We start from the raw sequence: 16,266 nt of genomic DNA, 5'->3' as shown, positions 1-16,266 counted from the left end.
TAAAAAACGCGTGTCAATAATGAATATATACAAAAACTATATATTATATTCCTTATCGATAGATATCCACAGATAGTACATATCGTATCAAATGGAGTGGTATTCTGATAAAGGCATTATGTAAAAAAACAAAAAGGCTCGAATTGTATTAAAGAAATAAAAAACCGCAAAATGTTTACTTATATAATGACATAAATTTTATAAAAAGAAGCGAGCTTAAACAAATTATAAACAAAAAAATCTGCGATTCAAGGAACGAAATATTTTTTTTTGTATAAATACTATTTCAATCATAACTTATCCTCTAATCGTACTCTGCTTTATTGGTGTAGAATTTATCCAGTTACATCTTTAATTATATTACAAATAAACATTAGTTTCGTAGGCAGAAGTAATGTCGACAGAATTTATGAATTAAATCCTTCCTGATTTAATTGAGGTAATTAAAAACTTCTTCCATAATGTTCTATTACTTTACTACTTATTAAGAAGGCCAAATATAAGTTTTATTTTGAATTAAGTATTTTTTGGTCTTTGCTGATTTAAAAAGTGTCGTACCAACTGAATATTTTTATTGTACGAATTATAAATCAGCTTTTCTGTGTATGTCTAAAGTATAAATATATAATATGGATTTTAATACAATATTTTATGACCTGTGAATCATAAAAAAAATCATGATGAATTAGAATACGAATTTGATTTTTTTTTAATTTACATTTTTGTGATCACCTGAATCAATGAATTTGAAATTGTGATCAATGAATTCGATATTTAAGACGACCTGTTCTTTTAAACAGTTCACAGCTTGTTTCCATATGTGTGTGGATTAAAATATGTATAACTCTTATGAATACTTTGGATCGTAAGATATACAAGGCAAACCTACATTATACAACGATTTTAATCAAACGTAAATAAAAAAAGTACTTTTACACCACTAACTAGATAACAATTAAATTTCATATACATGAAGCTGTAATAAGTTCACATTGTATGCCAGTACTGCTGACCCAATTTGGATGCAACTTTCACCATCCTATAAATCCAAGCCTTTCCCAAGTTCTAGCGAGATTTAAAGTTACGCATTTATCCAACATGAGTGTAATACATTATATTTAATCAAGAAACATAGCGAAAATAAAAGTTCAATTTTATATCAATGAACCCGAGAGAAGAAAAAACAACTAACAACAAAAATTAAACATACATTTTTCAAACTAGAATTTGTCAGTGATTGTCAAATATTCACATGAAAATTTTTTAAAGGTCCATAGAAACAACACTAGTTCATTACAGCTATAAATTTTTACCAACAAGTACTGTGCTCAAAACAATTTAAAAGAATGCGTTAAAAACGAAAGATATTTAACGAAAAAATAAAAACACGTTTCGCACAATGTCAACAATCGTGCCATGACATTTTATTTTCATTCCATTAATCCACCTTTTCGATAACAAAGTGCAACCGTAATGTTTATTCAAGAGCCGATACCGTCTCCGTAACTCGATTCCTTATCTCGAAGGTAATAAGCGTGACGTCACCGCTCATACGCACCGGCTGATCTAAATATAGAGACGTGGCTGACTTGCAATTAAATAAGTTAGATCTAATGTTAAAAAGTTAGGGTGAGCCGGTAACATAACCTCTAAAAGATTCTCTACAAAAAATGTATGGCGTGAGTTTAAAACGCGGCCGGACCGGCTGCGATACCTACAAGCCAGTCATACTCCAACCGCGGCTTGGACCTCTCGTCGACTCACGCCGCAACCGGTTCCACATTTCTCTCCGCTCTCGATAACTTATCAACAAATAATTGCATGAAGTCATCGATTGAATTAAGTGCACATTCCGAACACGGAGTCAAATGTAACGACCTCGCGTGTGCTAAGCCCATGTGTTTGACAGTGAACTCTACAAGTGTCCGTGAAAAGTTTGGTGCGATCTCATTGGCTGATTTTGTTTTGTCGTGTCAAGGATGAATGGGACTCCAGCTAGACGGCCGAAAAGCGCCTTTTCTGAAGCGGTAAGTATTTAGTAAGCGTTACAAAAATAAAAAAAAAAACGTCGGAACTACAATCTATTGACGACTCAACGTTAGACATAAAAAAATTAATGGAATATGCAAATAGTTTACATTGAATGGAAAAGGAGTAAAGTTATTTGAATGATAAAATGGCAAACAAAAACTTTGAATGCCACTGTAGGGTAATAAAACTAAAGGTGAGTGTGTGAAAAGGACAGGAAATGGAGTTTTGACCGCGTGAATTGTCGTTTGCTAGCATAAAAGCAAATATTACTATTTTATCTCTAAATACGGTAACTGACTACAATGGTACCATTATTTATAAGCACGTGCAGTAATGTATTTTTATTGTTATTGTTAACTTGCATAACGGCATTCACTAAATTGATCTTTGCGTCACATGTCATTAAGTTTTATAGTTCTTTGATTGTTATATAATGTTATCATTCATTGCTAAGATTTCCATAGTGATAATGTAACTTTATCCTTTGTAAATTCATATGTGCAGACTATGAATTGTACAAACATGTAGTACTTGTATGATGTTACGTCCACTGGTGTTATGTTCCGTTTTATAACTGCTTAGCTAAATAGCAAATAAGCTTCTTGCGAAACACAAGACTTAAATCATTAATCTATGTCATTAATGTTTATATCTTTATAAAGTTTTAGATATAAATCGATGTATCGACGTTATAAATATAGTCCTAAAAATTATATAAAATCCAGCGTGTGACATATGCAGTTCGTAAATAAATTATTTAGATATAAATGTAAAATAATATACATAACACATGAGTTTCAATATAACAGTAAACAATGCGAATAACCTTTTAACTGTATCAAGTGTTTCAATTAATAACAACGGTAAACACATTTTTTATCGTAAAAGATAAAGAGTTGCAAAGGAAATTTTTAAATATTATAAATTATAATTTGTTATTGAATACTTGCCATATGATGTAATTTATGTGATAAATTCGAAAGTTTAGAATAGTTATTAGTTGTGATTAATATTATTAGTCATTCTTTAACGACAAAAAAATGTGTATCTATATATAAAAATCTGAATACCTCAAAAATCAACTCGAAGCTATATGCTTGCGTTACGATATTATTATTTTTTTTACTTTGATTATAACTTTTTATCATATCTTATCTTTAATCATATGGCATAATATAGATAGGGCGATATATTTCAAATGCAGAACAATACGTTTCTTTAATAGGTAAGTTACATAGTTATTATAGCATTATCTAGAGCCACATCATTCCAACTTAAAAACAAAACTGCCCATACTGTAAAATAAAATAAGTATTATTGCATTCATCTGTTTCAACTTTAAGCCTCTTAAAGTCTTATTAATATAAAATAAAGATTAAGAAAGAAGAAGGGTAAATTAATATAAAAATATTTAAAGAATTATCCATATTTTGTCTATGTTTACATTGTATTTAAAAACAATGTTAGTATTTAAAAGTGTGATTAAAGCATTAGCCTCCCTGCCTATTTGTAAGTTGATTTAATTTTTTTCGTTCTTGTCTTGTACAACAATATTGCGTAAGTAAAAAAATCTATTTGATTTTAATTTGCTCTGTCTACTTTTAGCTTTAGCCCGCCAGTGCTCGATGAAAATATATAGACTGGTAGGAAATTGCCAGGAACTATCAAGAACATGTAATTGGCTATGTAGGTTTCTCATATCCTCTTGGGATGTTGACTTCCGTTGAAAAAGTTACAATTTGTACCTCTGTGTTAGATTAAATGAAGATTGTACTTCAGGAGATGAGGTCTCGATTCCAATGTGGGGCATTTCATATACGTCAATTAACTATGCTTATGTAATAAAATAGTATTTTACTATGGGAGTCAAGCAAGCTTCGGCACGAATTAGGCCAGCTCGCACCGGGGGGGGAGTACCAGACGCCCACAGAAAACAGCCGTGAAGTAGCACCATGCTACTACATTTACTCACCCTTACTATTGCAGTGCTTTCCTTCTTTCCAGTTGCCACTTCATTCCTTATCCCCACTCCTTAAACGCGTGCAGCGTATTCGCAGAGGCACTACCTTTGCGAATTTTCATGGGCAGTGTTGATCGCTTACCGTCACGCGAACCACCAGCTCAGTTGCCCGCTAACAAAAAAAGTTACTTTTGTGAAGTTGTATAGGTTAATTTCTGGATCTTGAAGATTAAGAGAATTATTTTACTATCATAAGGCTTTACCGAGTTCCTTACCGAGTTTTAAAGAGGCTTTTTTTGCCACGGTAAAAAACGTTCGAAGAGTACTTTGAGACAATCACAGACTATCGAAATCGAAGAAGGACTAAAGACAAAGAGGCTAAGAGGTTATCTCTAATTTAACTAACTAGATTTATAATTTTTGCGAAGGTTTATTTTTGCAAGGGTTGAGTTCTTTTGTATCAGTCGTAAATGCATTCTATTTAAATACACATAGAATAATTATTCCCCCTTTTTTTTAGGATATGAACTTGATACAGCAAACGAATTGTGTGCAAGGGCTTCCTGAGGTCTTTATACTTTAAAAAAAATTAACGATAAATTTAAACGTTTGAATACACTTCATCTTCTCGTTTAACTATTCTTACAAATCTTCTATTTTGATTTTAGTCACGACTGGAGAATCTAGGAACGCTAACTTTACCAAGGAGGTCTTTTTATATTACAAATTATATTATAGTTCGTACATTCGATGCGATATAAACCTAATATACCAAAGCATTAATAAAATATGTAAACTAGAAAGTAGTTCAAGTAACAGTATCGCACTTACTTAATGAGCATCAACATGAAAATATCACCGTAATCTGATAAATACCATTTAATATAAACATTGAGTACACTTGCTAGCTGGTGCATATAAAATTTCACGCGTGAGTGTCATTATCGTGCCCCAATTCCGTTCATTAATATTTTTCAACAAAAACGAAATAATTGGCTCATAAATGACGAGTCATTTAAAGTATCAATGTACAAAAGTTTCCATAATTCTAGTATATCGGATTTTCTCAAATTGTATTTATATATTTGAAAATACATTAATTAATTCATAATTGTCGAAGTTTCACTTAATAACTCTTTATATCATATTATCTCAGTTATGCATTTGCAGTTAGTTTCATTAAGTACCTCCTTCATATCTAAACTATTGAATCGATTTGTATGAAATAGATGCAGATTATTCTTTGCATCCACAACGCGAGCGATGCCGCAAGCGAAAAGCTAATGTTGATTGTGTATTCATTAATATTCCTTAATAAGTTTAAGGGCCAAAATTGTATTCCATCATTGTTTTATAAATTTTAAATATAATATTAAAAGCATCTCAAAATAAACAACGAATTAAACAAAAACTATCACAGCCAAATGTGAGGAAATGTGAAAATCTTATTATATTTCTCTAAGGCACAGCACACAAAATTCACAATATGCCACGAGCGTCACAATAAGCCGAAGACGATGGCTGGTCTACTATAGACTAAATATAATAAAGGACAGCATTCGATAGCCCAAAGCGTTTCAAGCTTAATTGCTCTGTTTTGTAAAGTTGGAACTTGACTCGTATGCAGCGGGTTCTCAAGTTTATTAATTAAAGCCAGTCTTTCGGATATCGTTTAATTATTGGGGATTTGCTAATCACGCTGTAAGGTATGTAATTTTGAATTGTTTTACCAGTTTTACAACTGAAGATGGAGCTTATTGGATATTCGAAGCAGGCACGTGCTAGTAGGAATCTTTTGAGCTGAAACATTCTAGCCTAATATAAATAATCAATTAGATTCTATCACTATAGTATGATATTGTTATTTGTAACCATGGTGATATCTATTTTACAAAATTAATTACGAACGTTTCTGGGGAGGGAAGTAACACTCTAAATTCTAAAATGGGACTTAATCACATGAATGTCCTATCAAAGACAAAAAGAATCACGACAATCGGTTGAAACCCACAAAAAAATAGCATACAGGTTTATGTAACGTTGACTTGAGAAACTCCGTTTTTTGGAAACGTCGCATGGAAGATGACTTTCCGTACAAAATTATCTATAAAAGCGTGATGTGGTAAACACATGCAGACCAACAAAAAGTTAAGTGCGCTATCAACAATCGAAAAAGCAAATAATTCATTAATTTATAACTAGAACCTTGCTGCATACATTGAAGTTGTTATTCATTTAAATTAGTTCTCAAACATTGCGTTATTTACTTTTGCATTTAATATTTATATTCACTTTACCTGTGTTTGCTTAACGTTTTACAGGTTTTATCCTAGATTTGTAGTTATTTCATTTTGAAGTCCGTCAATTTTGTTGAGATAATATGATATTTTTAAAATCTAATGAATCAAGAGTTATGATTAAAGTTAACTTGCAAATAATCATTTCTTTACTTAAGTGACGTATCTAATAATCACTAATAACTCAAGCGGATGCAAATCTTTGAGTACAATGTAAAAGTTATATTTAAACTAGACAGTGGTACATACATATATTGTAGCCTATGTCCTTCAGAGAAGTTGCAGAATTTTTGAAATCGAACCAGTAGTTCTTCTCTGAAAACATTACAAACACACTTCTATACAAATCTTTCCTAAATTAGATTTAAACTACACATGATTACATAATACATAAGTAGCAAAATCTTAGACAAACAAAGCTTCTATCAAGTCTCGCAGAAATGCAATGAATAAGCGATGCATATTCCAACAGAAATATCTGTTAGCTTAAATTTATAAAAATCCTGCATTTCACGGCATAATAAATACACGTTCGCATTCAAATATGAAACGAATTAGTTTATATTGCGACGTCAGCAAAAATGTCAACCGGAAAGTTTAGGCGCTTTGTCAACTACCGGTACAGTCAGCAAAATATTTACATGAACCGCTCCGACGTTGCACAAACAAATTGATACTGACTAAACAGTGATAGGCAATACGGTTTGTGTTTATAGTAATACAATATTTAATTATTGATTACGCAATACACTATTTTGGAGTTAATTTATATACTATCAATGTGAATGTTATATTGTAAGATACATCGAAGCTTCTTTGTGCTCCAATATTAAAATTAAAAATGATTAATTGTATGCCAGAGGTTAGAAATTTTTCCAGAATAAAAAAGGAATGCATATCTTTTATCCTATTACTCTGTATATGATGAGTTTGTAACCAAATAGGCAAACTGAGTGATTTGTCTTTCCTTCCGTTATCGAAATTAGAACCTGTCATAGTTGACATCTAATTAAATATATTAATACAAGCAGGGAGTATGAAGAATCTTCGATCCTATAAATACTTACGTAACGGTAATGTTTTTATACGTTAAAACTAATTTACTTAATAGAATGACAAAGACTGTATACAAGTTTTAATTATTTTTACTTCATGAGAATTCCGACTAGAGAACTTATATTCCCATCTGGCGGGGAAACTGAGGCCTAATTAACTTCGTCCTTAGCCTTGGAAGGTTCAAGGGATGCCGGAATGAGGTCACTTATTAACCCCGACCTTTGATTGAGGCATGCAATATAATATATATCATTTGATAGTATATAAACCTTTTTGTAATTGCAAACTTCTTCAAAAAAATTACAACAGTTTTGACATGGGTATAACATGGAATTGATATAGAATAAATCACCATCACTTCTATAAATCTACAAACAATCCATAAACGTCTGTTTGTTCTTGATGGTCTCAGAAGCGGCTGGACCGATTTGGACCGAGTTATCAATGTTATGAAAAGTTATTATATGTAAAAAATTGTAATTAATCGAACATAATTTCTACAGCGTTATGTAAGTTACGGAACAATCTGCTTACAAATTAAATTCAAATATCGACAAGTTGTGTGTGCATTCAGCTGATTTTATACTTATAGATTAATCTCTTTCACCTCTTATATTGGAAGTATCATGCTTATTATATTAAGTAACGGTAACTAAATTTATTTTGGAGAATGAAATATTTATTTAAAAAATCATAACATTGCAACATAGTTTGATTATAAGGACGTCAAGGTCATATGTATAACTTACATAAATTAACGATCCCAAACAACCAACTAATTATGGCATCTATATTCGATGCTAGTAACCATAGCAACAAACACTGAAAATTTAATTTGCTTGCCATTCTGCTAAATTACGGTTTATTTTCAAAGAATGCATTAAGATTGATTAATTACGCCGCTAGCGACGAAATCTGTAACATGTGCAGAATAGTCGCGGAATCGTTTGATTAATTTAATTAGACCTATTTTGTGACCAAAGTATGTTTTTAGTTATGTGGTTAAAATCTATTACGTATGGTAATCGAATTTAGTTCAGGAAGTTGAAGTTATAATCGATTTAGCATTGTTAAGAAGCACCGAATGTGCATAATAATTAAAGGAATATTTATATAAGTAGTGCGGGTAATTAATTCAATTTTTGTACACATTCAATAGAAATACAGACATTTGTTGTATTGGTAGAAATTGTGAGATCATAAACCCAGCATTCGCAAGTTTTTATTGTGAAATATTAATAGGATTATGATGACAGTTGACACGCACAATTATATCAAATCTTTCATATTTTTTTATAATTCATGAAATTTTGTCTTAACTTATTACTAATTTTGGACAATTAAATGTTCTCTTGAATGTAAGTTCCCAGAACCTTTACTGTATTTGCATCATTTTCCTGCGTAGATGTATTGGTCATCGACATTCCGGAAAACGATGGGATAGATGGGTATTAGGGAATTTGAGACGTAACTCCTAGTAAAAAGGTTGAATTTGATAAGTATTCTAAAATTATGAAGGGCTAGTATGAGGAAGTTGTAATGATTTATATGACTAATGTTTGTTACTTATGCATAGGTCGAAAAACTGTTTGTATAGGTTTTCGGTGAAATAGCATTAAAGAGCATTATTTCCAATTTTTTTATTTCATTTATCTACTCTTTAACAGCAGTAACTATTTAGTTGTCTATGCTGACACTATAAATATTATTAGATACACCTTGAATACCTTTAGAAGTTGTGACAATCGCAACTACAAATCAATATTCTGGTTTAAACCAGTTTGTGTCAAAGGAATATTTTCCTAGTTTCGGTGACTGTACTAGAGTTCTATGAGATTGTTTCTAAAAAAAAACAATGGCCCCTGCTACTCCTATTTTTACTAAATGTTCTGAATATCACCTATACATTTATGTTCTTACTAGTTGTGCCCCGCGGTTTCATCCGTGTAAGTCTGTATCCCGTAGGAATATCGGGATAAAAATTTGCCCATATGTTATTCCAGTTGTCCAGCTGTCTACGTACCAAATTTCATTGCAATCGGTTCAGTAGCTTTTGCGTGAAAGAGCAACAAACACACATCCATACAAACTTTCGCATTTATAATATTAGTAGGATTAGCTGCGCCCCGCTGTTTCACCCGTGTAAGTCTGTATCCCGTAGGAATATCGGGATAAAAATTTGCCTATATGTTATTCCAGTTGTCCATCTCTCTACGTACCAAATTTAATTGCAATCGGTTCAGGTTCAGTAGTTTTTGCGTGAAAGAGCAACAAACACACACACACATCCTTACAAACTTTCGCATTTATAATAATAGTAGGATTAGTTGGATTTAATTTAGCATCATAAAACGTTAAGTGTAAAAAGAAATTATTATCTTAACGAGTTAATTTTATCTGAAAAATGATACGAAGTTTATCGATAGTTTGTTTAAGCCTTTCAACAGGCTTTTATAAAAATATATGACACATAAATGCTACAGGCTAGGATACAACTTATTAATAGCGCAAAATAAAACCCTCAACGGCTGACCTTTTAAGTCGATTTTAGCACTTCATAATTAGCATTTACCCATGTAAACATGTTGGTTCGGTCGGAAGCGTTCAAGCGAAAATGTGCTTAATGAAGTGTGAGCGTGGGTGAATTTCGAAATATATAGGTACCGTTGTTGGGTCAGATACTGGACATTATGTACAGCGTACTTTTTTACATATTCTCATACTAAATAGCTAAATATTCAGACACGTTATTTAAAAGTGGCTAATAACTATGGGTTCTAATCGTAACCATAATATCGACACGGATACACCGATTTCAAAAAGGAATTATATTTTATTTGAAAGCCAATTTCCTGCGGTGGTTTCGTGATTTATTTCCATTTATACATTCATACGAATTAAACTCAACACCAACATTTAAAAAGTCTCATGTGAATAAATATGAAGAAAGTTGGTTCAGACATTGAACTGAGCCTTTTGAGATAGAAGAATAAGATCGTAATAAAAAGATATAACAGCACATACAAACTATATTAACTTAACATTTTCCAAGTTCTTTCATCCCTAAGAGAGGACGGGACGCGATGTGAAACTTTTCATTACTTTCACTTAAGGTCTCTTTAAAATTACAATGAAACGAGTTAAATACAAATGTAAAAGGTAAACTACAAACTCATATTGGACTTTTATGTTCAAAGAAAAAGTTCCGTGATATTTTTGTTTAAGGTTATATACGTTTTTTCCGAGATTGATACACGACTGTTCAATTCGAACAATTAAAGACTGTGGCAGTTCTAACACATAATATTATAGTAATATTATAATGCGAAATTAGCTATCAGTCTGTCGGTTCTTCTTTACGTGTTAACGACAGATTTGATTTGGTTGATAATGACATAGAATACTTTTCATCCTGGATATCTTACGAGAACGGGAAATATATGGAAAAACCTTCGGACTGACTACATTGACTACACTGACGATGCCGCGGTCGGAATGCCAGTTTTTTCTTTATAAATATGTAGGACTACGTCTACTGTTTATGTTTTTTTTTTGTGGGAGAGCATCAAAGCATTAATTAATTTATTTATAAGGAATGATGAGAAATGATGGGCAAATAGTACATTAGAAAAGCGATCACAAAAATGTGACATAAGCAATGCATCCGTCTGCTTGATTAGTGTTACAATAAATAGCCTCGTTAACTTTTTACGATCATGCATCGAATGACTTACGGTCACAAATCGAGGTGACACGATGATTGCTATCATTTGCTTTATTCCCCTAACTTAAATGGGTTTTATTGCACTTTTGATGGGAGTATAGATTTAATACCTTAATTTGGCTGAATAGTGTGCATATATTGGTCGCTAATAAAAAGAACAATGAAATTTACAGCTTAAAAAAATACGTAGTGCCTACACATCGTAGGTACCTTTTCTTGGGACCTATATTTTGTATAATTGTTTTGTGAATAATATAGAAGCATAATTTAAGAGCTGATCACGAATTTCTCCTATTTGTTTTATATATACATTTGCAATGATACCTTTGTTTAACAGTGTACATTGATTTGAATTTCATGTTATGAAATACAAACTATTTCTAAGTATTCGATATTAAACTAAAAGTATGTACTGATGTTCCATTAATTTATTATTTTCTTCTTCTCATAATTATCTTTAGACCATTCGTTTGATTTTGAAGTTTGTCACGTGGAGTTAAGAAGAAATTAAACGATCGCCTATAGCAGAGAAAAATACGTGAAACAAATATGAAATACCGCAAATAATTTATATTAATTTTTCATACGTTTAAATCTTCCACAGGTTGCGTATGGCAATGTTTTTCTTCTATGTGTATGATCTGTTTCTTACACAGACATTGCGCGTCAGTCAACAATCGTGTAAATCAAAGACAATAGACCTATTATGCGACCGCCTATCCGATAACCTTTTTAGAATCATTACGCGCATCAAGGACCAATGAACGATATTGAGATTGATTTTTATTTAATTTTATAGCTGGGTGACGAATTTTATAAATATAGAAGTGAAGGTCCTTTTATCGCGACATAATAAAATGGTGCAGAAATTACAGGATAGGTATAATAAGAGAAATCTCTATAAATTTTAATTCACTTGGTCTGTAAAGTATGACGTATGAAATAATTATGGGTTTATATATGTATAAACCCATAACTATTTCTAATTTCATTAATAATACAGTAAATTCAATAATTGAATAATGCAAGGCATAACAATACACTATCAATTTAATTTAATTACGTCTTTACTTCGAAGAAATCGATACACAATTCCTTCGCAATAAATTATGTGGCATACATATATTCATATAATTTGCACAAAGCTAATTTTTGATACAAAATAATTTAAAAGAGTTATCATAAAATTGTATGCCTTTAAAATTTCCACTGAATTTTTTAAATTGAGTGCTATCGTCGAGCTTTCGAAGAACTTCCAATTAACATTACTTAGCTCGATTTTCATCGCCCTATAATTGCATTTTCAATTCTTGCTGCGACAGAATAGATTAAAAAGCGATCGCGCTTCTGGGAACCAAGTATCATAGCTGAGAATGTTTTGTTTACGATGAGTGCTTTATTATCTATGCAAAAATTTCTTGTTTTAATCAGCTGATGGTTTTTTATCTGTGACGAGTTGACTCGCTTTTATCTCGCTCTTCAGAAAGCGAACAATTGAGATTTTATTTCTAATCAGTTTCTAATTTGTCACCAAAAGGCTTTGCATCTACTAAACATAAAATGCATTATTTTGTATTAATGCTTGAATAACAAGAGCATATATGATTTAACATCAATAGCTCAATGGTTATATAAGTTTCAAATAGAATTCAATTAAATAACAAATTGAAGTTCCAAGGTTCTTTACACTAAATTAAATACCAAACAATTCGCGTTAAAATCGGTTGATATATCTCTCCAATACATATAATGTTTAATTCGACAGAACATTCATCGTGCAATTGCGAATTTCGCATACAATCAAAGGCAATCATGTTAATAATGGCGACTAATATGAGTCGGATTTATCCAATGTAATGATCGTACAGGCTTTAATGATGTTCATCCATCAAAGAGGTGTTAGCTACTTGTACCTTTCACTTCTGCGCTTAATCTATGTCTGAGGAAAGGAGATCTCCTTCTTCAAATTTTGCATTTTACTTTTGCATTTTTGTTAAAGAAGGTGAGCTACAAATATACATCATTACTCAGATGAAAAGATGCAAATTTGTTTGTGATAATTTGACGATGATGATGATGATGATAATCATGTATCTAGCCGGTTGTAAAACACATATAACGTAACGATGTTATAATAGACTAATCGAAGAAGTATAAAACAAAAAAATGTATTTCCTCGAATTAAATCGAACAGACTATAAAAGCAATTACGTTTCACACAAAGGCTTCGTTTAGCAGTAGATACTTAGGACTAAATTTAGTCGAAGTTGCGACATCTTTAGGTCAAGTTAATCACAGATGTGGTCAATGCGGTGCTGATCAATCTCTGTCGCACCTATGAGCCTAGAGTTTAGCCTCGTTAGCATAATATTGCTTTTATACCGTTATATTAATTTAAACTCAGCAAATTGCAGTTATCTAAGTAATGGATTCCTGGTCTACGCAGTAGATTACTTTCTAAGCGAAATTACTGGGAGTGTCTAGTTATAGGACTTCCGTAAATTATACTTCTGGTTAATGTGGATGGAATTATAATGCAATATTCACTTATGTTTTTTGCCTTAAATATATCTTGAAAGTTACTGTATATTTTATATAATATTCTGCTGGAATTTTTTACCTACTGTTTCTCCTTTGTTTCAATATGCTTCTGAAAAACAGTGAATAAGGGTTATATTGAATTTCATACTCTATTATAATGTGCCTAATAGCAAGGAAAATCGAGATTCAAGAGTTCTCGAAAGTTTTGCGTCCATACTTTATCAACTATCGACAGACCACAATTCGAAGATACATTTTCAAATGCACCTACTTAAATCCTTTCGATTCAATGAATGCGAATATTCGAAGGGTAAAAGTCCATTGTATGAAGCGACTATAAAATGATGCGAAATCTACACTCGACTCGTTAGTTACATAAGCAACGTGACTGCATCGTGTCGGGATTTCAGCTAACGGTATTCTTGATACTTACAGCTTATAACACGATTTAAATAAATTTGTGTGAGGATTGGACGCGTGCTTAGGGTTCTTTCACACTGGGTCTGTTTAATGTTAGTGTAAAGTAAAATAAGCAAACTATGTTGATTTAGTTAGTAAAAAAAAAAACAGATATTCAATCGAATTTTATTTAATAATAAGAGTTCATATAAGCGTTTGTCCATGTGTGCAGATTTTGGAATATAAAGTTGACAGTATACGCTTTTTTAGGTCTGCTAATGTAATAAAAAAATATAACAGACAACTAAAACTTATGCTATATATGAAAACTAGTAGAAGTCTAATTGATGCCTCAACATTAGAATTGGCATATATATATTTGGATTTCAAATTATTTGATAAAAATAAAACGGTAAAAATATATGAAACTGTATTCGTATTTAAATAAGTTTTCTCAAGTATCAATTGATGATGTAATCAGAGCGTAACAAAAAATGCAACGCCATTAAAACAGTTGAGTGTACTATTCCATACTTTCCAACAATTTCTAAACTGTAACGTATGGAATAAGTCAGTCAAGTCTTCTGACAAACATAAAACTTTGCTATTCGTTTCAAACTTCTAGATAATCAACAATAACTACCTTCAAATAAATATATAAACCTACAATTACTTACCTTCTACAATGCTCAAAATGCTAATACACCTTTCGTATTCATCAGTTGTAATTATGCCTTCATGGAGATCAGACGTGCGGTGTAATGTATTCTTGTAATTTGTAACAGAAAGGAAGCTAAAGCAACGTTTATCCAGAACATTAAGTAAATGCAGGAATAAAAATTCTAGTGAGGTGTGTTTTCTTATTTTCTTCGGACAATATTAATGAATTCAGAAGTCTGTCCATAAATAATCCTATTATTGCCGTACTTGTAAATTAGATTCAAGGACAAAAATACTTATACACATTACCCGAATAACTCACATACATGCAAAGGATTTGTATAATGTAGGATTTTTTGCGATTTTGCATGAAAAAAAAATTCAATGCCGTCGGACACTTGAGGGTTTGCGAATTCTTGCGAATGTGAGTAGCAGCATTGCGCTACCGCTAATTGCAACGAGATTTGAAGAAAATTACTTCCTTCTATATATTTCTTCTTTATGACTTCTGGATATTGTCCTTCAACCCCACGTCAGTTTCACATGTGTGTATTTCCTTTTGACTTATCCAATGATAAACATCTCTAACGTGTTCTATTCGACACTGTGTCTTCCTACTGGTAACCTGGCTATAAACACAAGAACCCATGGATTTATTCAACATATGTTAACAGTATACTTGACTACTATGAAGATACGAAAGATTCTTTTCAATTCAACATTTGATCATTTGCGCATTCAGATAAATATCTGCCTCTTTCTATATCTATAATTAAATAAAAACCATTTCACGTCCTCTCCGTATTAAGATCGATTGAAATCTAACAATGAACGAGCACAACTATCAATTTAGTTCACTTTAAATCCTTGAAAACTGCCAATAGATGTTCGAACGAATCCAGTTGAAATAAAAGAAACCACACTTGTAACTTTTAACACAACAATAGACATAAAAGTATTAAGTTAAAGCATAACTGACGGGGTGTAATTGAAATTGGCCGTTATCCAAAAATCTTGGTGCAGAATGAAATTTTTAGTTTTATTTGGCTGCTGTCATAACTTATTTGGCGTTCTAGCGTTGAGATATTGTTATAAATTATGTAACATTTACAATGCATTGGTGCTACCTGATCCGCATTAGATTTGTCTGCCAGATTGGTTATTTTTTATTATATAAGTATGATATGCTCTTCCCAATTTACTCATATTATTATTATTTAAATATTTTGAGAATTATTATTAATATGATTATAAATATGAATATAGACTGTCACGCTTCTGTCAATCTGATTTAAATATCAATTTAAATTTGCATGAATTTTAGTTCATCAATATATTATCGAAGGACCTTTTGCGAATTGAATACAAATTATAGTCAATACACAAACGCGATAACACTATAACAATAACCAGCGAGACCTCTAAGGTCATCTTTTAATAAAACAGAATAATTTATATTGTTCACAATTTCACAGTAATTGTCGTTGAGTCATTGTTGACACTCACTGCGCTTATCTTGTTTCTACCGACTTACTGTTCACATCACCTTTCAATATTTTTAAAAGAACAGACGTCAATGCGATGCGAGTGCAATAGTT

General features: G+C 31.5%; 1 protein-coding gene across 1 annotated transcript in view; it reads left to right on the top strand.

The window, feature by feature from the left end:
- Positions 1–1,756: 1,756 nt before the first annotated feature.
- LOC119831472 (four and a half LIM domains protein 2) overlaps positions 1,757–16,266 on the top strand; it is a 123,114-nt gene continuing 108,604 nt past the window's right edge. Inside the window, exon 1 of the mRNA XM_038354842.1 lies at positions 1,757–2,027. Within this exon, the coding sequence (XP_038210770.1) occupies positions 1,980–2,027 (48 nt within the window). The 5' untranslated portion in view covers positions 1,757–1,979. The remainder of the gene's footprint in view (positions 2,028–16,266) is intronic.

The sequence above is a fragment of the Zerene cesonia genome, chromosome 13, assembly GCF_012273895.1.
Source record: "Zerene cesonia ecotype Mississippi chromosome 13, Zerene_cesonia_1.1, whole genome shotgun sequence".
Classification (NCBI taxonomy): Eukaryota; Metazoa; Arthropoda; class Insecta; order Lepidoptera; family Pieridae; genus Zerene; species Zerene cesonia.
Note: the sequence above shows the minus strand (reverse complement) of the source record. Positions and strands in the feature narration are given on the sequence as shown.